A 27081-nucleotide genomic window follows, 5' to 3' on the forward strand; every position below is an offset into this window, starting at 1 on the left:
AGAGACCGGGGTGGGGACGGGGACCCTCGAGGGGGCCGTGCCCGGGGTTCTGCTGGGGAAGGGCAGGGTGGAGATGAGACTGCGGGGGTGACAGTTTTCTGCTTAAAAGACAAAGGACATGCGCATCTCCTGTATTTTTCTTCTTTGAAATAAATCAAGAAACAAAAGAGTATAGTTTTTTATTGTGTCAGAAACCAGAAAATATGTCATCACAAATAATAATGTCATATGTATATACATGTTTCAGGTGTGTGTATAGAGAGAGAACTTTGGAAGGTATGCTTGTACATTCTGTATCTTGAGAAACTTGATGACCGTTCGGTTACTCTGCTGTGTTGACGATAGTTGGATGACCCCATGGTTAAAGTAATTTCCTTGGGGAAACAGTTGAGATGTGTGTTAGCTCCTGCCCAAGCGTGGGCCTGGTGCCAGCATGCACCAGGCCTGACTCCAGGCTGGAAACGTGACAGGGAGAGCACCCTGGGCTGCAGGGGTCCTGGCCTCACACAGGCACAGAGACAGAGCCCCTTGAGCCCCGGACGGGTCACAGCCCCGCACGGGTCACAGCCACGCAGTGTCCAGGCTTTGCTCCTGGGACAGGTCGGTGAGGTCACACCAAGAGCAGAGCGGCTTCCAGGCAAAGGCGAGAAGACGCGGGCGACGGGTGAAGGGCCGTGGGGAGAAGCGCGAACGCTGAACTCGGGGTGGGTCAGTGTGTCGTGGTGAGCACAAACGCTGAATTCAAGGTGGGTCATTGTGTCGTGGTGAGCACAAACGCTGAACTCGGGGTGGGTCAGCGTGTTGCAGTCCCATCCCAGCGCCTTCTGGCTTGTGGATGGACCTGAGGGGGCTCTCTCCCCTCTGAGGGTCTCGGTTCAGTCCTCCCTAACGTGGGTGAGAAACTGCCTGCTGCACAGGATTGCCAGGAGGCTGAAAAACAAAGTCCATGCAGGCGACGGTGGCACGTGGTCATTGATCATGGCCACAAAATCTGCAGGACACGGAGGCTCGCTCGGCCCAGGGTGGCCAGAGCCTGGAGACCCGGGTCCCCGAGGACCCAGGTCGGGAGTCTGAGCCGCAGCTCGGGGGTGCTGTTTTGGTGTCTGAGCATTGCAGCAGGGGGATGACGTGATTGGATTTGGGGGCGTGGGGTCACACTCTGCGGTGTGAGGATGGAGAGCAGGAGAGAGCACGGCAGAAAGCAGGCCAGTCTCCTCCCAGCCCCACGTTCACGCCTCTCCTCGGTTAGGCCGTAAGAGATGCCAAGAAGATCCTATGCACTGGTACAAAATTATCAAAAGCAAAAAAGTGCTACTTGGTCATAAAGCATAGGAACAACTGCATTCATCCTTCTGGAAACAGCCCACGATAATACAGTCATTAATATAAACAAAAATAGAGTCTGAAGCTCATTGTCAGTCTTGGCTGAAGGGTGGATTTTATATTCCAGTATAATATCAAAAAGCCCCTAAAGCTTCTGTCCTCATTCTCATTCTCTCCTCAGTCAAACCATTACACTCTTTTTAAACATTCTGTTGCTTTATCTTTGGCTGTGCTGGGTCCTCACTGCTGTGCGCGGGCTTTCTCCAGGCGTGGAGACGGGGGCTGCTCTCCGTTGCCTGCTCGGGCTTCTCGTTGCAGAGCACAGGCTCTAGGAGCTCGGGCTCCAGCAGCTGTGGTGCACCGGCAGTTGTCCCACGGCACGTGGCATCTCCCTGGACCAGGGATCGAACCCACGAACCCTGCATTGGCTGGTGGATTCTTAACTACTGTGCCACCAGGGAAGTCCCCCTAACTCTCTTTTTTTTCCCCCTTATTGTCTTTTAAATAGAGGTTCTTAGCCTGGGGTTCATCCATGGACAGGCTTCCGGCAACACATGGACGCCCCTGAAACTAGAAGCACATGATAAGCACTTTTTTCCACGTGGGGAGTGACCACATAGCAGTCACCAGATGCTCCAGTGAATCTAGAACACCAGAAAAAGGCCGAGAACCAGGGGCTCTGTCTCCGTGGAGAGAAGACTGGAGTTGCACTGACGGGACTGTTACTGGACGTGAACTGACTTGTGCTGCCCGGACTGCAGCTCTTCCCCTGCCCCAGCATCTCAGTCAGGATGGGCCGTGCGTCCCGCTCCTCCACCCCAGGCCAAGCCCTGGACCTCCCTGCAATGCCGCTCCCTCCCTTGCCTCCCTCCTGCTCCAGCCACAACCCCAGAGTCATCATCTCTTTATTTTTCACTCTGCATCCACGCCTCAGGGCTGCGACCCGGGTCCTCAAGTGGACTGGGGCCCTGACACCACCCCGGTCCAGTCCCCAGCGTTCTTTGCCGTGTGTCTCAGCAGCCTGGACCCTGCTTCTCTGCTTTGCCTGAACCCCTCTTCAGTCTAATCTTTGCAGCAGCTGAAGCGATCCTCAGACCCTCCAGGAGCCCCCTTCGCTGCACTGTTTTGCTTCCGTGCTCGTCACTGACATGTATATACACTCACTGTTTGCATCCTCTCTGTCCCCCGGTGTAATGGAAGCTGGTGACAGCAGAGAGTTGTTTCATCTGTTTTCTTTCACTGCTTCATCTGAAGGACCTATCACAGCTCTTAACCTAGAGCAGAAACCCGGGCGTCTTCCCTGAATGAATTTTATTTTGAGAATGCATTCAGCATCTTCCCGTCCCATCCCTTGCGCTCTGCTCGCCGTCATTCCCGTGTATTGTATCTGTCATCGCATGGGATTGTTCGAATGGATCCTGTTTCTTTTCTAGTTCACCTTTTTACTTAAAATAGTAATTGATACAGCGTTCTTTATTGAACCTTGTCATTCCGGGGTTCCCCCAGAGCAACCTGAACGGCTACTTGGCAACTGAAAGAGTTCCCCTCTGTCTGCTTCTTACGGGTTCTTCAGATTCAGTGCTATCTTCAGTGGCTTAATAAAGAAATGCCTTTCAGGTCACTGTAACTTACTCAGATCACCACAGCACAATGCTGAAAAGCGACGTGCTGGGCCAGTATCTCAGCTCCTGCGGCCACAGCACTGTTCAGAGTGTAAGGGCCCCTCACAGGTGTACTGGTCGAACTACTTTAATTAGCAGTCGTTTTACGCTTTATCACATGCTGTGCATCTGTGCTGGGAACAGAGGACATATTTTTATAAGATGAATGGACACCTGCTAATGTGTCTGTTTTGTAAGTTTGGAATTTTTAACACTAGTTATTGCTAAAGTAGGAAACATCTGGGCCCAATGCTGAAAGGCTGGGCTTTCTTCTGCCTGAACTATTTGGAACAACTGTAATAGACTTGAGATCTGAGGCTCTTTTGACACCAGCTTAGGTGGTAATTTTTAGCACCCTCAAGGGTGCTAATTTTTAATATTTTTGTATTTGTCTTATACCATTTCAGGCTTTACAAGAAGAACTGGAAAACCGCTCGAAACAAGTGCGATCCATAGAGAAGAAGCTACAGCACAAGGAACTGGAGTCACAGGAGCAGGTACTTGCCCACATGGCCGGTTCGCTTGTTGACTTTCTCCAGGTCCAGGGGCTTGGGGATGGTGGTCGTCCTGTGTCCTCTGGGATGCTGTGGCCTCGAGTGGCAGAATGCTCGGGTCCTGCAGCACGTGGACTGCCACGGGATCTGTCACCCGCAGCCTGCGGGCGGAAGCCCTGCCGCCAGCTCTGCTCCCCTCATTCCCGCATCTCTGTGTCCCGTGCTGGTTTCATCCTAAACCAGCTCAACGGCGACAGTTCCCAGCATCCTGAGCAGGCCTGGGGACACCCAGAGGCAGAGGGGGGCTGCTCATATCTGGGGTCCTGTTCTGAGCCGTGAGGGCGCCTTTCCCTGGAGCAACCCCCACCCGCAAGACCACTCTTCTCATCTCATTGGCCAGAACAGGCCACATGCTCTGCTGAGACCAGCCAATCCCTGGTGAGAGGACAGAGGGGTCAAACTGGCCTGGACCAATCAGGGTCCACCTGGCGAGGATGGAGTTACAGGAGGGAGGGGGCAACCTGGACCCGGAGGGGGGGATGCCTGTGTCGGGGACGTCGCCGACAGGGTCTGCTTGTTAGGATAAAGGGACACCGTCGTACTTAGAGACACGAATCACGCTTTCTCTTGAATTTTAATTTTCTCCTTCTTTCTTCCATTGTGTTCATGAAACAAATCTAGTATAACCACGATGATCCAGCTATGACAATAGCTAATGACCTATTTTATTTTCAAATGAAAGGGTCTTTTTCGTCGAAGTCTTTTAAATTTTACTAATTTTAAATTAAAAAGCCGACAGAGTATCAATACATATCACGAGTCTTAATGAAACTTATTAAATGCATCACCCTCGGCCTTAACGTACAGCATTGCAGATGTCCTTCTCAGGACCACCAACCTGTGGGACAGAACCCACTGTGGGTGTCGGCAGACACTTATGAGCTGCTGTTTCCTATGGTCCATTCAGCACAGGAATGCCAGGGCGGTCATCTTGACTCTGTGAAGAGTAGCCCTGACGTAAGGCGAATGCAGAGACTTACATCAGCTCTGGAGTTGTTGGCAAATGGGACCCCCAGGTCGTGCATGCAGTCGTGTCCGACCCTTGCTGCCCCATGGACTATCCTCAGGCTCTTCTGTCCATGGGATTTCCCAGGCGAGAATCCTGGAGTGTGTAGCCATTTCCTTCTCCAGGGGATCTTCCCCACCCTGCAGTCGAACTCTCGTCTCCTGCACTGGCAGGTGGATCCTTTGCCACCGAGCCAGCAGGGGAGCCTGACACCCAGGTGGGGGACTGCAGAGAGTGGCAGGTGTGAGTATCTGATTGATGCTGCATAGTAATATTAATACTTACTAAATGGACTTGACCTCCCGGAATTCATTCCCCATGTCTGCTGCTCACCCTGCATCATATGTGCATTGTGGACGTGGCGTGGGCATCTGTGTTGTGTCTGTGTAGGATATGTCTTGTATAGCGTCCGTGCTGGACAGGCAATAGGATCACAAAATATGATCCTAGGATGAAAGATGAGTTGTAACTATATTTACCCAAGGCCTACAATATGAGAGACACTGCACAAGGAACAGTACACGACTTAGTTCATTTATCCTGATAATCACCATTTAAGGCCAGCATTACACTCCCGTTTCCCTGCTGATGCACTGCAGCTCGAGAGGCTCAGTGACTTGCCCAAGGTCACCCAGCTGCAAAATAGTATGGGTGGGGTCACACCCTGGTTGATCTGAATTCCAAACTTTTGCTCCTGTCATGACAGTTTTTAAGTTACAGCATTTCTAGTTTAAAAATCGACACGGCAGTGACAGGGAAAGTTTATTAAGGCTGGCAGAGGAAGAACCACCGCCCCAGACAGCTGGAACAGGCGGTTAGCTCCCTGTGGCCGGAGAGCAGAGCCCGCGTGGCCACAGGTGAAAACCCACCCAGGAGGCAGTGTGGTCTTGGGGGGATGGCCCAGGTCCCACTGTCGCTGAGGTTAGCTGGGCCCCCACCCCGGCCGGCTGGTGTGTCTGGAACTAGGAGAAGATGACAAGCTTCTTAAGAGCAGGAAGCATGTTCCCTGAAGGACCGGGCCTCCTCCCATTTGTGATAAAATACGACTCAAGGTAAAACTCTGTTGACATCACTCTAATTCATGGCAGGACTTCACACAGAAAACCCCATAATAGATGGAGAGTAGGGAAATTAAGAAATCCCAGATGAACAATAGGGAAGGGTTCAGGAACCACTTCAGTCTTATTTTATTGACTTCTTTTTGATCATCAAAGTTGCTTTCATCTTTGTAGTGACAATAGGTTTCTAAACTGTTTCTTATACTAATTCCTGATATCTTCTATTAGGCTCCAGTTTACCAAAGAAACGTCAGGAAATACCCCTGGGTAAAGCTGAATATTTCATAATCTTTGCAGCCACGAAATGCTGGGTTCTTTCCACAAGATCCTAGGGTGTAGCTTAGCAATTGTTTCAGTAGAACTGAAGAGCAAATCGTGGCGCTCCTTCAGTTCACCTGTGTTTAATCTGCTTTAACTTCTGTTTTATCTGAATCCGACCTTTCCTCTCGTGGCACTAATAGCAGCAGTCAAAACCAATCACAAGTGTCGTAACCCACAGTCTTCAGGGCCTCATTGTGTATGTGCTCACTGAGGGTATTTAAGGTATTTAAAGTGTCAAAATTGTTTGCGATTTTCTATTTTGCATCTGTCAAAGCAATTGCAAAATAACAGTAGTCAACCTGACATCAGCCAATCAACAAAAATGTGTGCAGAACAGCCTCTTGAAATTTTTCTTCTTTCTTTTCAACCAAATGTTATTATCCTGATACTAGCTGCATAAAGAATCAAAACTGAAACTAGCAGAATTACAAAGGATAATTTCCTGGGCGTCTTTTTTTAACTTGCTTTAAAAAAAATTTAAGCTGTTTCTGTTTTTCATTTAAGAAAAATTCGTGTGTTTTAATTCTGTAAAAACAAAAAAACTGAATGAGGCATTCTGAAAGATGTGTTTTTACTTAAACACAGAAAGCCGCTTCTCCTCCGGTCTCGATGGCTGGCACCTCAGCTGCTCCCCGCCCACCTTGCCGGCATTGGCCTCTCCTCCAACTCCTCACCCTCAGCATGCCGGTCCCCGAGTGCCCGGGAACCCGTGGCTGCAGAGGGTTAATTTGCCCCTTAAGTGGCATCAGGATAACACCGATGTAGCTAGAAAAGACCGATTTTCTGTCTAAGCCAGCCTTACAGAAACAGGTTGTTGTTGCTGTTGTTTAGTCGCTAAGTTGTGTCCGACTCTCTGCACCCCCACGTACTGTAGCCAGCCAGGCTCCTCTGTCTATGGAATTTCCCAGGCAAGAGTACTGGAGTGGACAGAAACATATCTTTCCTTTAACGCATAAATAAGGAAGTAACACGCTGGAATCAAGATTTCCAGTAGAAATAGCAACAGCCTCAGAAATGCAGATGATGCCACTTTAACGGCAGAAAGCAAAGAGGAACTACAAAGCTTCTGATGAAGGTGAAAGAGGAGAGTGAAAAAGCTGGCTTAAAACTCGACATTCAGAAAACTAAGATCATGGCATCCGGTGCCATCACTTCATGGCAAATAGACGTGAGAAAAGTAGAAGCAGTGACAGACTTTATTTCCTTGGGCTCCAAGATTGCTTTGGGCATTGACTGCAGCCACAGAATTAAAAGATGCTTGCTGCTTGGAAGAAAAGCTATGACAAATCTAGATAGCATATTAGAAAGCAGAAACATCACTTCGCTGACAAAGGTCTGTATAGTCGAAATGGTTTTTCCAGTGGTCATGTATGGATGTGAGAGTTGGACCATAAAGAAAGCTGAGCACCGAAGAATTGATGCTTTTGAACTGTGGTGTTGGAGAAGACTCTTGAGAGTCCCTTGGACTGCAAGGAGATCCAACCAGTCCATCCTAAAGGAGATCAGCCCTGGATATTCATTGGAACAACCCATGCTGAAGCTGAAGCTCCAGTACTTTGACCACCTGATGCAAAGAGCCGACATGTTGGAAAAGACCCTGATGCTGGGAAAGATTGAAGGCAAAAGGGAAGGGGGCGACAGAGGATGGGATGGTTGGATGGCATCACCGATTCAATGGACATGAATTTGAGCAAACCCCGGGGGAGAGGGAAGGACAGGGCTTCCTGGTGTGCTGCGGTCCACGGGGTCACAGAGCGCTGGACACGACTTAGTGACTGAAAACAACAACAGGAAAGTGATTTTAAAAACCGTCATTCCTCTCCACACCAGGAGTTAATAATATCTGGTTCCCGATAAGATCTGAGCAAGCATCCTAGAATTCCAGCAGCGGAGGGGAGGCTGGGCCTCCGAGCAGACCTCACTGTGTGAGGAGACCGAGTCCTCGGGAAGCCCGTGACGTCCCGTGACGGAGGCGGGCCACCCACCCCAGTGTCATCGTCCATCGGACTGACCACACTGTGATCTGGATCTGTGCTGGACGTCACTCAGGCTCAGCCTGTGTGTGAAACCAAGTCTCCTTTTCGGGAACAACAGGGTCTCATTATTCACTGTGAGACCGGGTGATTTGCAAGCCTTCGTCAAAGTGATTCAGTAAATTATGGAAAATAGCAGAAGAAAAGAAATAGTCCAAAATTTTACTAGTGTTCTTAAGGCTGCGAAGCCAGGGTCTGCTTACCACAGGGCACTACACACATGAGCCTCGGACCTCAAACGTAATGCAGACAATGCCATACGCGTAACGAAGCCCCTGCTCTGAACCAGGCATTTTCAGCCTCAAACGTGTGAACCTGGATCACTCAGGTTCCCAGAAGATTCTTTTAAATAAATCTGTGAGAACTAGTACTTGGAGATCCGATCAATAAGATGCAACGCCGTGCTTTTCACAAAGGATCATCCTTTCTTTCCTGCACGCATCACTCCTGGGCAGTGTGAGGTGCTGGCCCCCGACGGGAACCGAGAAGAGGCCTGGATGTGCGGGTCCTCCTCCGCCCTCGAGGGGTTCCGAGTGCAGTCGAGCAGAGGCGGTATGGGGCGCGGACTCCAGGCTGGGGTTTGACGATGTGCTTTTCCTCCTAAGGGGCTGTGAGGCTCAGGTGCACAAGGCGGGAGGTTGCCACCCTGGCCCTGCCCGCCATCTCCCCGACCGTGGGGGAGGCTCCCCCAGGGCAGAGCCTCCAGATCCAGTGGCCAGGTCCTCAGCTCAGACCCCAGGCCGCCCAGAGGCCTCGCCGGTTCTCTGGCTGGCATGTTTCGGCAACTGGCCGGTCCCGCTCCTCTCGGGTGTGCCCAGGCCCTACGGTCTAGAGTGTGCGCAGACTGCCCTGAGTGTGTCGTGAAGTGCTGGGCACGGCCCACAGTTGAGTCCCAGCCTCGCAGCAGGCAAGGCCGAGACTCATCAGTTCATGCAGGACGGAACCTGCCGAGTCTAGTGGCCAGTCTCACGGCTGATCACGTGCATCTGGGGAGGGGACAGAGGGGGTCCCGAGACCCCCTTTAAGGCCCATGGTGAGGGACCGGGGGAGGCTTCAGGATGAGCACGGCCTGCAGGGGAGGGTCCACCCTGGTCACGATGGGTCACGTGGCCTGTCCAGGCCCTAACTGGCCCAGATATCAGGCTCCTAGGTCAGTAGCCACACCTTCCCATGGGGTCCATGTGGACATTGCGGCAGGATGCGTGTGAAATACGTCAGGAGCCAGGGAACGTGGATGGAGCATGTGTGGTTACAACTCTTCACCCAGGAGAAGGGCCCGTGAGGCAGGCGTCCGCAGAAGGAAAGACACTGGTCACGATGAGGGGACTGCGGAGAACAGGTTCCGGGTGCCCGGGGGCAGTGGGGAGCCTCCTGGGCTAGGGTCCCGTTGGTGAGGAGGAGAGACCAGGACGTCAGCTACTCTCATTTCATCCCTTGAGAAGCAGTGACAGCAGCAAGCCCGCGTCTGCCTGCTCTGTGCTCTGCTGGGACGCAGTGCCCGCCCCGGGTTCAGAGTGGGGACTTGGTCACTGCTCAGAAGGCTGTTTTCAGCTGCAGAGGACATTTTTGTTTAACTGCATAGTGTTTCATGATTGCGTCTTTAGAGAGATCCCTCCAGCAGCAGAAGGTAAAATGAGAGATGACAAGAGCTGAATCCAGCTTCTTCTGCCGTCACACCGTTACCACATTATCGTCTATTCCTGAAGAGTGTGTGGGCCTCCCATGGGGCCCAGTGACCCGTGAGGGAGAAGGTGAGCATTGGGAGGACCAGCGTCAGCGCGGTAAAGCCATCACTGGCCGGCCTTAAAGCCCCGTCAGCGCCAGGGGCCACCAGCGAGCCTGTGGTCACGGGCAGCCTCACAGACAGACATGGGGTGCAGACAGACGGTCAGTTAGGCCAGAATCATGGCAGTCGTCATGAGGAAGACCAGCTCTGTCTTTTACAGATTTCCAAGCCTTTAATTTCCATTTTCCATAATGGATTTTAAAACTTCACAGTCTTGGCTGCTATGGGCTAACAGATCTGCAGTGCAATCTATTCAGAAGTCCCAACAGCTCAAAACTGTGTTTTATCCCTAAGCACATTATTAAAATGGGAATAATAATTGCAACAGAAATACCATTCAAAGACTTTTACTGACTTTTCATGTTTAATGGTTATTACTCTGGCTTCTTTCAAGTAGCTTTAATAACCACAGTTTATTTACAAAATTCAGGCTGATTCCTTTGTTCCCAAGACAGCTGGTATGACATGTTGCTGTAAAATGTTAAGCTGTTATGAGAGAGAGAACCACATTTAACTTTGGCCACATCTTATTCTCAATGAGAGTTTGAATTCTTGTCCCTGTTTTCTGAAAAAGACTTGAAGCGTGCATTTCATCAAACCATGCCTTATAAATCGTTATTCTGGGAGATTTCCATGGCAAAGCAAGTCAGCCCACTTGCACCCAAAACCACCACCAGAAGCCACGCACAGCGACCACAGAGCCGTTTCCGTGGCAGCTCAGAGCGTCTCTGGTGGGTGAGTGGGCTCTGCGCTCCATCACTGCTCTCCTGAGAGTCCCTCCGTGTCGGCCTTCACTTGAGGGTGGGAGGCAGGTCCCTGTGTGCTCCGCTGTGTGGTTTCAATCTCCTGCTCCGCGGACGTCCCAAAGCCAAGTGCCAGCACAGCGCCCCCTGCATCACTGCAGCTGCTCTGGAAAGCATCCTCTGCGCTGCTGAAGTGGCTGCTGGTCATCAAACGTGGACGGGGGATGAAGCTGGGGTCCAGCCGCGGGACACACGGCTCTAAACTCTGACCTGGGCTGCCAGGTTCAAAGCCACGCTGAGCGCCCGGGGCTGGGTCTCGCTCCCTGCCACCTGTGGGGAAGGGATGTGATCACACGTTCTCACTTCTTTTGGTTTGATTTCTTTTTTTTTAAGGTAGTTTTGTCTTTAATTTTAGTCTTTTTTAAAATTAGTTTTTAAAATCCAAAAATAATGGATCCAAATGAGTAAATAATTGTTGTTCTTTTTCAATCACTCAGTCGTGTCCGACTCTTTGTGACCCCATGAACTGCAGCACACCAGGCTTCCCTGCCCTTCACTATCTCCCGGAGCTTGCTCAAACTCATGTCCATTGAGTCACAGATGCCATCTAACCATCTCATCCTCTGTCACCCCCTTCTCCTCCTGCCTTCAATCTTTCTCAGCATCAGGGTCTTTTCCAGTGAGTCGGCTCTTTGCATCAGGTGGCCAAAGTATTGGAGCTTCAGCTTCAGTCCTTCCAATGAATATTCAGGGTTGATTTCCTTTAGGATTCACTGGTTTCATCTTGCTGTCTAAGGGTCTCTCAAAAAAGGAGGAACAAAAGCTAAAGACCAACTTCGGCTGTGTCCCACCGTATAGAATTGGTGGACAAGGACAGTGATCAAGCGTTACCCTGGGGGATGCAGTATCGTCTCCCAGGAAAGTAAGAAGGCTGGGTTCCTGGGCCCTATCCTGTCAAGGCATACTTCACTGGCAGTTACTAAGCCCTGAATTCATGGAAATGAGGAAGAAAAAGCAGAGATAAAACACAGGGATGGTAAGAGAGAGTGAGTCAGCATGGTCAGGAGAGATAAGTGTTTGATGACTGTTTATTGTGCTCGTCACATTCAGAAAAGAGTGTCAAATAGTATAAGCCTTACTTGCAATTCCTTTTCTACTGTGGTCCAGCCAGAAAAGATCTCCTTTTCCTGTTGAGGAAGGGCTGTTTTGAGGTAGAAGCAATTGAAATTGTTGTCGAGCGAATGACAGAGCAGAAGTATTTCAGAGATGTGAGATGTATGTCAGTCTATGTTAGGAATAAAGAAGGAAGGGTGTTTTTTTTTTTTAATACAGGGGAAAAATTCAGAAGTTTAAAAGACCACTTGAACATACTTTCCTTGTAAATCACCTTTTGGATTTCTATACAGAATTGGGCTTCCCTGGTGGCTCAGACAGTAAAGAATCTGCCTGCAATGCAGGAGACTCGGGTTCAATCCCTGAGTTGGAAAGATCCCCTGGAGGAGGAAATGGCAACCCACTCCAGCACTCTTGCCTGGAGAATCCCATGGACAGAGAAGCCTGACAGGCTACAGTCCAGGGGGTCAAAAAAAGTCAGACATGACTCAGCAACTAAACAACACTAATAGCAATTTGACGTGTTATGATGCTATTTTAAATGACGTTATTTTTAAAATTTCATTTTCTCAGTTGCTGGTGCTGAGAAAGACAATTGACTTTTTGCATAGACTTCCTTTATCACATTTAGGGAATTTCTTTCTATTCTTACCAAAAGTCTCTTTTCTTCTTAAAATTATAAATGGATGTTTCTTAAATACCTCCCTTCCATCTTTTGAGATAATTATATGAATTTTGTCCTTTATTCTACTAATGCAGTGGACTTCATAGATTTTTCTAATGTTAAATCCATGTTGCACTTCTAGAATAAGCCTCATTTGATCATGAAGACTTATTCCTTTTTACCTTTTGCTGGATTTTGGTTCACTAATATTTTGTTCAGAATTTTTACATCTATGCTTATGAATGACATTATCCTACAATTTTCTTTTATTGTGATGATCTTATTAGATTTCGGTGTCAAAGTTTGCTGGTCTCATAAGACAAACTGGAGTGTTCCCTCTTTATCTGTTTTCTGGAAGAATTTGTGTAATACTGATAATTATTTCATCCTGAAAATGTTTGTTTGGTAGATTAAGCTATCTGGGCCTAAAGACTTTTTTTGTTGGAAGATTTTCAGTTATTTATGGATGTACTTTGCTTAATGGCTGTGGTATCAGAATTTCTGTTTTAACTTCTGCCTCGTTTTCTCTTCTCTGTTTGAGGCTATAATTTTATATATACATATAAATAGGTATACTCCTGACCTTCTAACTGTGTTTCCTATGTTCTATATTGATTCTGCTTATTTTTTTTAATCTAGCTTCTTCTTCACTGAGTCTCTCCTTAGCTGTGTCTCACCTGCTGTTACACTCGCTCTTAATTTTAAGTGTTGAATATTCCAGAGCTGGAGTTTCTACTTAGATCCTTGTTTACTTTGCTATTCTGTGCTGAAGTTCACCGCTCTTGCCCTAACTTTGTTGAACGTGTCTATTTTGGTTCTCTTAAAGTCTGGGTCTGATAACGTTACACGGATTCACGTGGTTATCATTTCGCTGCATTTGTTTCACTCAGCTTCTGGTCACATGGTCTTGGTTTCTCATGAGCCTGACTATTTTTGATCGTGTGCCAGATATTTTATATGGAACTTGATAGGAATAATTGGAGTCTTAAGATGATGGTCATTTCCTCTGGAAAGAATTTACATTTGCTTCTCGATAGGCAGGTGGTGCCCTTGCCATCTTGAACAGCCATAGTCCATTTAGGTGGGCCTCCATCTGGGGAGGGATGGTCTGTGGCCAGCTCACTCCCACTCCTAGGGTGTAGCCCAAGGGGCTCCACCCAGAAGCATGGGTCTTACCGAGCACTCCCCTGCAGTGAGCCCTGGATGTGGTTTATGTCTCCCTGGCTTCTTTGTGAGGCTGTTGAAAGATCTACTCAGCTTCTCAAGCTCTGACCGGCCAACCTAGAATAGGCAGAGGCCCCTGTTCAAATGTCCCCAAAGCCAGACTCCTCAGTTCTCTGCATTTCTCTCCTCTCCGGGTTGGCCCCATAACCCTTCCCTGCCCTCCTGGTTCCCTGATAGCTTGAAGCAGACTTGGTAGAGAGTCATTACTAGAAGCGGAAATCCACCACAGAGCTCCCTTGACTTATGATGAGGTTGCACCCTGATGAACCAATTGAAGTTGACAACGCTACAAGCTGAAAATTCATCTAATATACCGAAGCCACTTCTATTAGCCTAGAGTTGGGTAAAATCATCTAACACAAAGCCTAGTTTATAATAGTGTTGAATATCTCATGCAGTTTATTGAATGCTGCCCTGAAAGTGAAGTTCTTTCAGAATGGTTTGTCGGGACACAAAGGTTATAAGAATGCTGGCTGTTTGCCCTTGTGGTCACTGACTGACCCGGAGCCGCTGCCCAGCATTGCCACAGGGTTATATCACTAGCCCTGGAAAAGACCACAATCCAAAGTGTGGTTTCCACTGAAAGTGTATCACCTTCACACCTCTGTAAAACAGAAAATGGGGAGTCGTTCCATCATCAGTCAGGGGCCATCTGCATTTACATTGCTGTGAATTACTCGATCACATTATTGCTAATCTCTTCTATTGACTTGATTTTCTAATTTGATCTGTAGAAATTCATTTTCATATGAACTCTATTAACGATTTGTTAAATATGTTGCAAGTGCTTTCTCCTAGTTGCTTACCTTTAATCTCTTTATCCAATATGTTAATTTTTGAGAACATGATCCTCTGTTTTTCTCCTTTATGATTTCTAAGCTTGCTTAGGAAGGCCCCCCCTCCCCCAGGGTTATAAAGCGTATTCTCTTTTATTTTCTTCCATCACTAATGAGAGTTTTGTTTTATGCATTTTGACTCTTTAATCCACCTCAAATTTATAGAAATATACCATATGGTATGAGGATTATAATAGAATGTTCCCCCAAGGAGAGGCCCATTCTCTCATCTGTAGACTTTGTGAATATATACATCACATGGCAGAAGAGAGTCTGCCAAGGCAGCTGAAGTGAAGAATTGGTGAGCGTGAAGCAGGGGCGGTATCTCAGATCAAGCAGGCAGTGAGCTCAGTGTAAGCACGGGGCTGCATCAGGGGCAGAGGGCCCTCTGGCTGGAGGCAGAAGGCAGTGACCGAGGTGGGGCCAGAGAGCCTCAGAGAGGTGCAGGGCCCGGGGGAGGGCCCAGGTGACACCCAGCAGGGCGGGGGGCGTCGCTCTGTGGGGAACTGAACTCTGTCCACAACCTCAAAGAGCGCCTCCAGGTGAGAGTCTGGCCCTCACCTTCTGCCGCACGAGACCAGAGCAGAGGGGCCGGGAGCCCCAGCCCTCCCCTGGAACTGGGAGGTGGTGGGCTTGTGCTGTTTGAGCTGCTCTGGTTGTGGTCGTTTGTTACAGCAACCCTACAACCGGTACAGGGATCTTAATGTATTTCCAAAAATATACCCAGTTATTGGAACCATTTATGGACTGAGATATTCTCCCCCTATTTACTGGAAATGCTGCTTTGTCAACAGTCAGATTTTCCATTTGTATGTGAATCTGCTTGGGACTTTGCATTCTTTCCTGACCATCAGCGTCCTGTGCCAAGATGAGTCACAGGGTATGGTGCTCGGAGGCGTGGACTCCGGAGCCCCAGGGCCGGGGTTCAAATCCCAGCTCTGCCACTTCCACTTTGAACAGATCAGCTTACTTTTTTTGCCTAGGTTTCCCTGTCTTGAAAGTGGGTTAATAATTACACCCACCTCACAAAATTGTTGAGAAGATTGTCAGTTGCTGCTGCTAAATCGCTTCAGTCGTGTTCAACTCTGTGTGACCCCAGAGACGGCAGCCCACCAGGCTCCCCCGTCCCTAGGATTCTCTAGGCAAGAACACTGGAGTGGGTTGTCATTTCCTTCTCCAATGCATAAAAATGAAAAGTGAAAGTGAAGGCGCTCAGTCTTGTCCAACTCTTCCCGACCGCATGGACTGCAGCCCACCAGGCTCCTCCGTCCATGGAATTTTCCAGGCAAGAGTACTGGAGTGGGGTGCCACCACCAGTCAGTTACTACATGTAATTCCCTCACAAGGGCTAGTGCATAGCAGGTTGTGTTATCTGTAGGGAGCGTCTTCTCTTGTCATTGTTTTAGGATTGTCTTACTTATTCTTGAGCATTAGTACTTTCACACGGGTCTCAGAATAGCTTCCGTGGTTTAAAATCTCACCGAGGGTTTGGTTAGAATTGCTCTTACTGCACTTCACCAATCAGTCTTCGAAGAATTAATGCCTTTGCATTAATTATTAATTAATGTTTGTATTTCATTAGGTCTCCTTCTGATCTTCAGTACAATTGAAATGTTTTCTTCTATGGACAGTGTACATTTCTTATTAGATTTATTCCCAAATATATCATGGCATGTTTTGCCTTTTGTGCATTTTCCCTTTATGTTCTCTAAACAGTTGTCCCTGTTGTTCAGAGACATACTGACACGTGTTTGTATATATCCACCCCAACCAGAGCAATTTATTATTCCTGGTTTCATTCTTTTTTATGGCTGAGTAATAGTCCACCGCGTGTCTGCACCACATCTTCCGTATCCGGTCGTCTGTCGGTGGACGCTGAGGCTGCTTCCGTGTCTTGGCCACTGTAAATAGTGCCCCTGTGAACACTGGGGTGCGTGTGTCTTTTCCAAGGATGGTTTTCCCTGGATATATGCCCAGGAGGGGGGTTCAGGGTCACATGGTGGCTCTATTTTCAGTTTTCTGAGGAGCCTCCACTCTCTCCTCCACAGAAGCTGCTTGAGTTTACATTCCCACCCACAGCGTCAGGCTCCCTTTCGGGTTCCTGAGAGTTTCTGCTTCCTGTGACAAAATCTGTGGGGTTTAGACCCACACCTTCATTATAATTACCTGTGTGCGTGCCTGTCCTTCCCGCTGGACGGAGATGCCCATGAGGGCAGAGGGTGTAACGTGCTAGGAACACACACACACGTGCATCTACACGCATGCCGGCATATACACACACACACACACACGTACACACACGCGGGGAGCCTCTCCCACGCGTGACCCAGCACCGTCACTCCCTTGGGTCCCGCACGTGCTGGCGGGCAGCCGGGGGAGCCTCCACGCCTGTCCTCAGCCGAGCGCCAGCCTGTCCCCTGTGGACCCGCAGGGCTGGACCCCAAGCAGGGGGACGAGTGTCATTCCAGCAGCAGCAGAGCGGAAGACGCCCCGCCGGCCCGCCCACGAGGCGGGGCCCTGGGTCTGACTGGCGCTGTCGGAGGCGCTTGATTCCTTGTCGCCTCTGAAATCCCAGGAATGCTGCTCCCCAAAAGCTACATGCAGTTGGGCAGTTTTAGGGTTTTCTTTGCCTTCGTGGTTATGCATTATATGGACTCTGATTGCTTAACTACAAACTGAGGGTTTTCCAGGTTGGGGATCGGAGTTATGAGAAGAAAACTGCTGAAATACAAGTCCCTGGGGTGACAAGGGCCCCTGGGTGTGGGCAGGAGGTTCCAGACCTAGAGTCGCACTTACTGTGCGTGTTGGACACTCCACACACCTGGAGGCCCCAGCCGGTCAAGAGCAAGGCCCCATGTGAGAACTGTTTACTAATCAAAAATAAAATTTCCTAAATGGGCTCGTCACCAACTTTTATTTTATTGAAATGCAGTGACGTCCCTAAGTGTCCTGGGTGCAGGGCCCCGTCTGAAGGGCAGGGAGCTGCCGGGCAGACCTTCCCAGGCGGAGGGAGACCCTGGAGGGCCCGGCCGCGTGGCCTCTGATGCTGCCTCCATCTTCGAGGTTCTGCAGGTTTATCCTCAGTGTTCACATATCAGAGCTCATCTTCATCCCCTTTCCATGTTGTTTGGATGGATGAAATTTAACACAGACCTTAAATATCAATAACCTCAGATATGCAGGCAACACCACCCTTATGGCAGAAAGCAAAGAGGAGCTAAAGAGGCTCTTAATGAAAGTGAAAGAGGAGGGTGAAAAAGCTGGCTTAAAACTCAACATTCAAAAAACTAAGATCATGGCATCCGGTCCCATCACTTCATGGCAAACAGATGGGGAAACAGTGGAAACAGTGACAGACTTTATTTTCTTGGGCTCCAAATCACTGCAGATGGTGACTGCAGCCATGAAATTAAAAGATGCTTGCTCCTTAGAAGAAAAGCTATGACCAACGTAGACAGCACGTTGCAAAGCAGAGACATGACTTTGCCAACAAAGGTCCGTCTAGTCAAAGCTATGGTTTTTCCAGTAGTCATGTATGGATGTGAGAGTTAGACCATAATGAAGGCTGAGTGCCAAAGAATTGATGCTTTTGAACTGTGGTGTTGGAGAAGAGTCTTGAGAGTCCCTTGGACCGCAAGGAGATCAAACTAGTCAATCCTAAAGGAAATCAGTCCTGAATATGCATTGGAAGGACTGATGCTGAAGCTGAAACTCCAATACTTTGGCCACCTGATTCAAAGAACCTACTCATTGGAAAAGACCCTGATGCTGGGAAGGAGTGAGGGCAGGAGGAGAAGGGGATGACAGAGGATGAGATGGTTGGATGGCAACACCGACTCAATGGACATGAGTTTGAGTAAACTCCGGGAGTTGATGATGGACAGGAAAGCCTGGCATGCTGCGGTCCATAGGATTGCAAAGAGTTGGATATGACTGAGCGACTGAACTGAACTGTTCCTAGAATTAATGACCACCCAAATCCTCAGTGATTTTAGTCACAGTTTTAGTCAATCCTATAACAGATACCAACTCAGAAAATACTGCTTTATTCCCCCACCCGTTGCCCTGAAACTGTGGCCACTCTGCAGTTCCCTGGGCTTCTCCACTTGGCTCCCTGGACGTTCTCCTAAGCTTGTTCAGCCACTTGCCTCCTGGACTTCTGGGCTTCAGTTCTGTCAGGTTGGATTTAAATCACGGTTAAGGCTCAGTGGGCCCGTCTTTGTCCTCCACTTAAGAAGTATTATAGAGGTCATGACACCGGTATAAAGAAGTGACTCCAGCGTCTCATTCCTAGAGGCAGCGCCGGGCGTGGGTTCCCCCCGAGGCTGCAGCCCAGCCCGCCCTGCGTGCCACAGGTGCCCGGAACCAGCCATGCGCTCTGGGTGCTTCCGGGCCAGCGGTGCAAGACCAGATGGGAAGTATTTCCCAGACACTCCTCTGACTCCACGTGACATTCCCCTCAGACCGGGTGACCGTTCTTAAAGAATACCCTGAGGATCCAAAGAAGGAATTACTGGCTGTGCTTGGTTCACGTGAAGTCTGTGATGAGGGGAGGGAGTGCAGAGGAACGAGAGCCTGGGGCTGGCCTCCGAACTGCTCATTCGGGAGAGCTCAGGAGTGAGTGCGCCTCCCTTCATCGCTGGGAGCTCGCAGTGTTTGTTACAAGTGCTTTAGCGTGAAAACAGAGGCGACCACTGGAATTTCTCTCACGAAACCAGTTGGTGGTTTGGGGAGATCGGGCACGGCTTGCTGCGAGAGGACCCGCCCTTCAGTCGCGGCTCTTCGTCAGTTGGTACCTTGCTTGCAGCAGCAGGAGCCACAGAGACTACTCAGCCCTCCACTTGAGCTCCGTGAACCAGGGGCATTTTCTGTGCACATCTCCGCCAGGCGGGTCCCGGGCAGGCCGCTGGCCATCCACCAGCGAGTGGGCTGCTGGGCACGACAGTCTCTCATCAGTGAAGGCGTGTGGGCAAGGCCCCGACGGTGCCCACAGAAGCCAGGAGCAGAGCGGGGCTGCCGAGGCCACAGTGCGAATTTGTAGCTGACCCCATCAAGACTGTGTGTGTGTGTGTGTGTGTGTGTGTGTGTGTGGTGGTGTTGTTGTTGTTTACTCTCTGCAGCCTCTGGTGAAGAAAGCAGGCTGCAGCGGGTGCCCGGAGCTGGAGTCTGGCCCAGAGGACCGGTGGAATGAGAGCGTCCAGTCTGGCTGAATCAGCGAGAGAGATGGGGGAGCACTCCCCCTTACTGGGAGCAGGGACACTAGGTGGGCAAGGAGGCTGGCGATGGCGGCGGCTCGGTCAGGCTGAGCCCCCCGGGCCATCAGCCGGCACCACATCGTCACTGGGCATCCTTGTCCCCTGCTGGGCGGCCGGGCTAGCTCGTCATCAGGCGCACAGTCCAGGCCCTGGCAGTTTTCACGTAATCCAGTAGAAATAGCTGCTTGAAACTCATACTGGTTTAAACAATGAGAATGTTTTGTTCCGTGTAACTGAGATGCAGCGCTGGCTTCAAGGGAGGCCTAATCCAATTACTCAAGTTATGTGACCAGAAGCCAGGGGCTCGCACTCCGTTTTGAGGCTGTTTCCTTATTGTTGGCTCCGTTCTCGGCAAGTTCTCTTCCTCGTGGTTGCGGAACAACCGCGAGCAGCTCCTGGCCTGCACTTCCAGGCTCAAACCACAGAAGAGGAAGCGCCTGTCCCAGCAGCTCCTGTGTCACAGCCCGCACTCCATCCTGGCTGGACTTCGAACAGTGGGCAATGCCAGGCCGCCCAAATGGGGTTAATGAAGCTGGCCCCTCCCAGGTCCCGAGGTCTGAAGACAGGGCTGAGCTCGGGAGAAAAATCCAGCTGCTTCCACATTCTGGGCCTCAGACCCCAGGTCCTTCCTGTCCTTACCTATTGTCCCAGCAGTGGGGGAGGGCCCGGCTTGCCAGGGAGCCAGAGGGCCAGGGGCCAGCAGAGCAGGCATGGAAAAGCCTGTGATGTGGCAACAGAAGTCACTGAAATCAAGGAGGCATTATGGAAAGATTTTCTCAAAGTTGGGGGTGGGGAAAGCATTCTGTAATGCAGGGTAAAATAGTTTCTTTATTCTAAAATCTCAGACTTGTTGCTGCCAAAGTGAAAGTGAAAGTCACTCAGTCATGTCCAACTCTTTGCAACCCCATGTTCTATACAGTCCATGGAATTCTCCAAGTCAGAAGACTGGAGTGGGTAGCCTTTCCCTTCTCCAGGGGAATCTTCCCAACCCAGGGATCAAACCCAGGTCTCTCGCGTTGCAGGTGGATTGTTTACCAGCTTAGCCACAAGGGGAGCCCAAGAATATTGGAGTGGGTAGCCTATCCCTTCTCCAGGGGATCTTCCCAACCCATGAATCAAACCAGGCTCTCTTGCATTGCAGGTGGACTGTTTACCACTGAGCTAGCAGAGAAGCCCAAGGTCAGTGTTAAATTCATGGGCAAGATACAGGGCAGGGAGGGAACTGCCCGGAAGTCTCAGGCACCACTCGAGCTGCCCAGAGAGACGCTCCTGAGAGCAGCCACCGATGGTCGCAAATAAAGCAAGCACGCACCTCAGAACTCCGTCCGAGGAAGAGAAGACCCTGCTGTTTGTCTTCACATATAGATAAGGTAGTGAAGTTTTCACCATAGTATGTTGTACTGTAAGGACCAATGAACAGGCAGAAGGGCCATGTGAAGCCCTGTCAGTCATCTCATCACACACAGCGTTCAGGGTCTTTATTTCTAATTTTAGAGAGTGATGTTCCTCCATCACTGAAGTCAAGAAAAAGACTGTGCCGCCAAGGATGGAGCAGCCCGCTGCCCCCAGCACTGGTAGACAGCTTTCTTCTTTGTCGTTTTTACTCTCCACAGTGAGTTCTTCTCAGACGTCATCTGAATATGTTTCTAGATCTCAGTACATTTTTAATACAAACAAAATCTTCCTGCTCTTGATTTGACCTTTGTTGGCTTGGTGTGTTTTAAAGAAGATGTGGGCAACAGTTTTATGAAGAATGCGCAGAGACATTCGTGGAGAAGCACACTGGTGAGAATAACGATGAGGAAGACAAGGCGTCTCCTTCCTCATCGACCAGCACACGAGCTCCTCTTTCTGTGCTGAGTCTTAGGGTCGTGTGGGTTTTGTCTGAGCCAGGAGCAGCACACGCAAGGCTTTTAAAGGGAGTTTAACCAGACTGTTCCTAACAGAAATTCTACTCTCACGTCTGTCCAAATGGACCAAGCCAAGGTACTGATTTATCCAATCTGTAAAAACAGAAACTGCAGCCTCTATTTTTTTTTTTTTTTTTTTGCCACAGTTCAGTTCAGTTCAGTCGCTCAGTCTTTTCCGACTCTTTTCGACCCCATGAATCGCAGCACGCCAGGCTTCCCTGTCCATCACCAACTCCCAGAGTCCACCCAGATTCACGTCCATCGAGTCAGTGATGCCATCCAGCCATCTCATCCTCTGTCATCCCCTTCTCCTCCTGCCCCCAATCCCTCCCAGCATCAGAGTTTTTTCCAATGAGTCAACTCTTCACATGAGGTGGCCTAAGTACTGGAGTTTCAGCTTTAGCATCATTCCTTCCAAAGAAATCTCAGGGCTGATCTCCTTCAGAATGGATTGGTTGGATCTCCTTGCAGTCCAAGGGACTCTCAAGAGTCTTCTCCAACACCACAGTTCAAAAGCATCAATTCTTTGGCCCTCAGCCTTCTTCACAGTCCAACTCTCACATCCATACATGACCACAGGAAAAACCATAGCCTTGACTAGACGAACCTTTGTCGGCAAAGTAATGTCTCTGCTTTTGAATATGCTATCTAGGTTGGCCATAACTTTCCTTCCAAGGAGTAAGTGTCTTTTAATATCATGGCTGCAGTCACCATCTGCAGTGATTTTTGAGCCCAGAAAAATACAGTCTGACAATGTTTCCACTGGATCCCCATCTATTTCCCATGAAGTGATGGGACCAGATGCCATGATCTTCGTTTTCTGAATGTTGAGCTTTAAGCCAACTTTTTCACTCTCCACTTTCACTTTCATCAAGAGGCTTTTTAGTTCCTCTTCACTTTCTGCCGTAAGGGTGGTGTCATCTGCATATCTGAGGTTATTGATATTTCTCCCGGCAATCTTGATTCCAGCTTGTGCTTCTTCCAGCCCAGCGTTTCTCATGATGTACTCTGCATATAAGTTAAATACACAGGGTGACAATATACAGCCTTGATGAACTCCGTTTCCTATTTGGAACCAGTCTGTTGTTCTATGTCCAGTTCTAACTGTTGCTTCCTGACCTGCATACAGATTTCTCAAGAGGCAGGTCAGGTGGTCTGGTATTCCCATCTCTTTCAGAATTTTCCACAGTTTATTGTGACAGTCAAAGGCTTTGGCATAGTCAATAAAGCAGAAATAGGTGTTTTTCTGGAACTCTCTTGCTTTTTCCATGATCCAGCGAATGTTGGCAATTTGATCTCTGGTTCCTCTGCCTTTTCTAAAACCAGCTCGAACATCAGGAAGTTCACGTTTCACATATTGCTGAAGCCTGGCTTGAAGAATTTTGAGCATTACTTTACTAGCATGTGAGATGCGTGCAATTGTGTGGTAGTTTGAGCATTCTTTGGCATTGCCTTTCTTTGGGATTGGAATGAAAACTGACCTTTTCCAGTCCTGTGGCCACTGCTGAGTTTTCCAAATGTGCTGGCATATTGAGTGCAGCACTTTCACAGCATCATCTTTCAGGATTTGAAATAGCTCAACTGGAATTCCATCACCTCCACCAACTTTGTTCATAGTGATGCTTTCTAAGGCCCACTTGACTTCACATTCCAGGATGTCTGGCTCTAGGTCAGTGATCACACCATATGATTATCTGGGTCATGAAGATCTTTTTTGTACAGTTCTTCTGTGTATTCTTGCTACCTCTTAATATCTTCTGCTTCTGTTAGGTCCATACCATTTCTGTCCTTTATCGAGCCCATCTTTGTATGAAATGTTCCTTTGGTATCTCTGATTTTCTTGAAGAGATCTCTAATCTTTCCCATTCTGTTGTTTTCCTCTATTTCTTTGCAGTGATCGCTGAGGAAGGCTTTCTTATCTCTCCTTGCTATTCTTTGGAACTCTGCATTCAGATGCTTATATCTTTCCTTTTCTCCTTTGCTTTTTGCTTCTCTTCTTTTCACAGCTATTTGTAAGTCCTCCCCAGACAGCCATTTTGCTCTTTTGCATTTCTTTTTCATGGGGATGGTCTTGATCCCTGACTCCTATACAATGTCACGAATGTCCGTCCATAGTTCATCAGGCACTCTATCTATCAGATGTAGGCCCTTAAATCTATTTCTCACTTCCACTGTATAATCATAAGGGATTTGATTTAGGTCATACCTGAATGGTCTAGTGGTTTTCCCTCCTTTCTTCAATTTAAGTCTGCATTTGGCAATAAGGAGTTCATGATCTGAGCCACAGTCAGCTCCTGGTCTTGTTTTTCCTGAATGTATAGAGCTTCTCCATCTTTGGCTACAAAGAATATAATCAATCTGATTTCGGTGTTGACCATCTGGTGATGTCCATGTGTAGAGTCTTCTCTTGTGTTGTTGGAAGAGGGTGTTTGTTATGACCAGTGCATTTTCTTGGCAAAACTATTAGTCTTTGCCCTGCTTCATTCTGTACTCCAAGGCCAAATTTGCCTGTTACTCCAGGTGTTTCTTGACTTCTTACTTTTGCATTCAGGACCTTAGTTCCCCTACCAGGGATCAAACCCTCAGCAGTGAAAGTGCAGATTCCAAACCACTGGACCACCAGGGAAGCCACCAGAACCCCAGCCTGTCTTAAAAGCCTGAAGGTGGACTGCCCTCTGGCCCCCATTTCCTGTCTCATCTGGCACAGGTGTGGTGCTGGTCACAGGAGCCCGGCTGTGTGTCTTTGGGTGTGTTCTGCTTCCTGTGGACTCCAGCCCATGTTAAGAGGTTGGCAAAGGTGCCTTTTGCTGTTTTTCAGTCACTCAGTTGTCTCTGACTCTTTCAGACCCCATGACTGTAGCCCACCAGGCTTCTCTGTCCATGGGTTTTCCCAGGCAAGAATACTGGAGTGGGTTGCCGCGCTCTCCTTGAGGTGAGATGAAATGATAGGTTTAGTCAAAGGGTGCTGCGGAAGCAACAGTGAATCACGGCGGCCGCGCTCACTCCCCACCTCAACATCCAGAAAAGTCGCTCCCATTCAGAAATGAAATTTTCACTTTTTTTAAGAGAAAGGAGTTAGCATAAGATCCTTGCTAGATTGAAAGAGAAAGAAAATAAGCAAAAATCAAATTAGAACATAGACCAAGTGGGAAATTACCCAAGAAGAAGGGAAAAGGTTCAGACAAATTACAGTTCTTTGAAACAAATAGTTCTTCATAATGCCAAAGCATTTAAAGAATACACTGCTATGCCTCTGTCTTTCTGAGACAGAAATTGGACAGGATCGTTTTTATACACCGCCAAGATGTGTTTCACATGGACAGGTTGTGGGCAGACACTGCCAACAAGAAGGGACAGAGAAACTAGAGCAAACGTGAGCCATTTTAAAGGCGGTCCGCCAGGGCTCCCCTGGTAGCTCAGCGGGAGAGAATCTGCCTGCCAACACAGGGCGAGGAGACACAGCTTCAATCCCTGGTCTGGGAAGATCCCGCATACCACGAGAGCAACTAAGCCCGTGGGTCAGAACTACTCTAGAGCCCAGCAGCCTCACCTGCTGAGCCCGTGTGCATAGAGCCCCTGCTCAGCAACGAGAAGCCAGTCAATGAGACGCCCACACACCGCACCTGGAGAATAGACCCTGCTCGCCACAACTAGGGAATGCCCTCGAGGCAGTGAAGACCCAGCACAGGCAAAAATAAATACATACAATTGTTTTGTAAAATAAAAAAGAGTAGTAGCTCAGAATTCCAGAGCCAGCGTTGAGTGATAGAAAAAAACAGTCAATGTCCCGTAGCCTGTGAGGCCGGCTGAGGCTGCCCCTAAGGTCTGACTTACAAGTCCTGTGTTTTTCCTGCTGTTTGCCTTTCATTTCAGTCAGTTGACAGATGTTACTATTGGACTTAAGTCCAAGAAGATAAAGTGGGAAGAATCAAACATTTCATCAGTGGGGAAGATCATTTTCATCCTTTTTCTTTTCCCTGTGGATATAAATCACAAGATTATAACATACCTCAAAAAACTTTGCCAAAAATTTAAAAACTTACATTCAAGAACACTTGCAATAGGACTTGAGTGGGAAGTAAAATAAACTATTAGAGCACATTTCTTCCTTAATTTAGTCTAGTGTAAGAGACTGTTGGAATTAAAGGCTAGCAGTTTTAACATACTCAAGAAGTCCATTGACTTGTCTAACTGAACTCAGCTGCACTTACTTTCATAGTCAGGTGCCTGTTCCCAGGTGTGTCCAATGAATCGTCTGTGGGGTACACTGCAATTCAGCTTTAATATTCACCTAAGTCCCCACAACACATGCAACAAATTTTCAAATTCCACAGCATCTCAGACTAGGAGAAAGGAATAGACAGAGCTGGAGAAAGACAGCAGGAAGGACAATTGCACTCAGACTCACACACAGACACGCCTCTCCATCCTGCTCGGACACAGGCTCCCAGACTGTCCTCCACACACAGACACACCTCTCCATCCTGCTCAGACACAGGCTCGCAGACTTCCCTCCACCTTCGGTGCCTGTTTGTAGCTTGACGAGCCCAGTGGCCACGCGTTAGCAGAATAAGACCTGGATGCATTCTAGAGGCAGTGGGAAACTCGTGAATCAGACACACTCGTGGTGCCGAGGGTGCTGCGCCCTGGTCCACGTGTCCGGGGGCACTTGGAGACGTGGCTGTGCAGGTTTTGCTTCCCTTGTATCTTCATAATCACGTGACGGTACCAAGCACCCAGGTGCCGAGACAGCGTGGGGGAGTGTCTGAGCCGCCTGACCACGCACTACGGGTCATCCTCACACACAGCATAGCAGGACCACCATCCACTCCCCAAATGAGAAGAGGATGTAGGATTAGCATCATGTGTGCATCGTGAGAGCAGAGGACAAGTGTTTTCCTTACTTAGTGCTGAAAACTGTGCTAACAAGGATTTTAGCGAAACAAAATGCTGTTGCAGGGACTGCCTCCCGCAGACTCTGCAGGACGACTGGGTACCTTTTCAGTTTGTGACTGCGTTGCCCCATATCACATGCCAGCTGCCTGGCTTCTGACCTCATGTAACAAACTTACCTTTGTAATGATATTTTTCTGTGATTTCTTAAATTCAAACCAGTCGTTTCTGTGGTTAAAAAAAATTGCTGTTTTTTCACTCTAGATAACTTACATACGACAAGAGTATGAAACAAAATTTAAAGGGTTGATGCCAGCATCTCTAAGACAAGAACTTGAAGACACCATCTCCTCCCTAAAGTCACAGGTAATGCCTAGAATTCAGGAGCGTCCTGCAGGCTCAGGTGGCTGCACGTTTTAATTAATAAGCTTCTTCTGAACTGGTACCAGAAATCAGTGCAGTGTCGTGGAATAACCTGGTGCCAGGGTGAAGTGTTTTGTGTTTTGGGGAGGTTTTAGAATTTTTCTGACCATTTTAAGAACTCTCTGCTTGATAAGACTTTCTTGAAAGCATCCTTGAAATTGAAAAGTTCAGTTATGGTTTCTTTTATTTACAATCCACATTCCAATACAGACTCACCCTTTTATTCTTGGTACCAGGCCTGAAATGCAATCACTTAGCACGTTGCTAACTTCTTACGA

The 27081-nt window shown here is 48.7% G+C and overlaps 1 protein-coding gene across 41 annotated transcripts in view; it reads left to right on the forward strand.

Moving 5' to 3' along the window:
• The window catches only part of CEP112 (centrosomal protein 112), a 315095-nt gene that overhangs the window by 283968 nt on the left and 4046 nt on the right, over positions 1-27081 (forward strand). For 40 of the 41 annotated variants that reach the window (XR_015146986.1, XR_015146981.1, XR_015146980.1 and 37 more), the window contains 2 exons: positions 3392-3481; positions 26645-26746. Coding sequence is in view for 34 of the 41 variants with exons in the window: in XM_086355752.1 (XP_086211878.1) it covers positions 3392-3481; positions 26645-26746 (192 nt within the window). In the remaining 7 variants the exon portion in view is untranslated. Of the gene's footprint in view, positions 1-1831; positions 3482-26644; positions 26747-27081 lie in introns of all 41 variants that reach the window. The other variant, XR_015146978.1, reaches the window with a different exon arrangement.

This window comes from Bos grunniens, chromosome 19 (genome assembly GCF_055505025.1).
Source record: "Bos grunniens cultivar Pamir isolate PY7600 chromosome 19, Bosgru_T2T1.0, whole genome shotgun sequence".
Taxonomy (NCBI): Eukaryota; Metazoa; Chordata; class Mammalia; order Artiodactyla; family Bovidae; genus Bos; species Bos grunniens.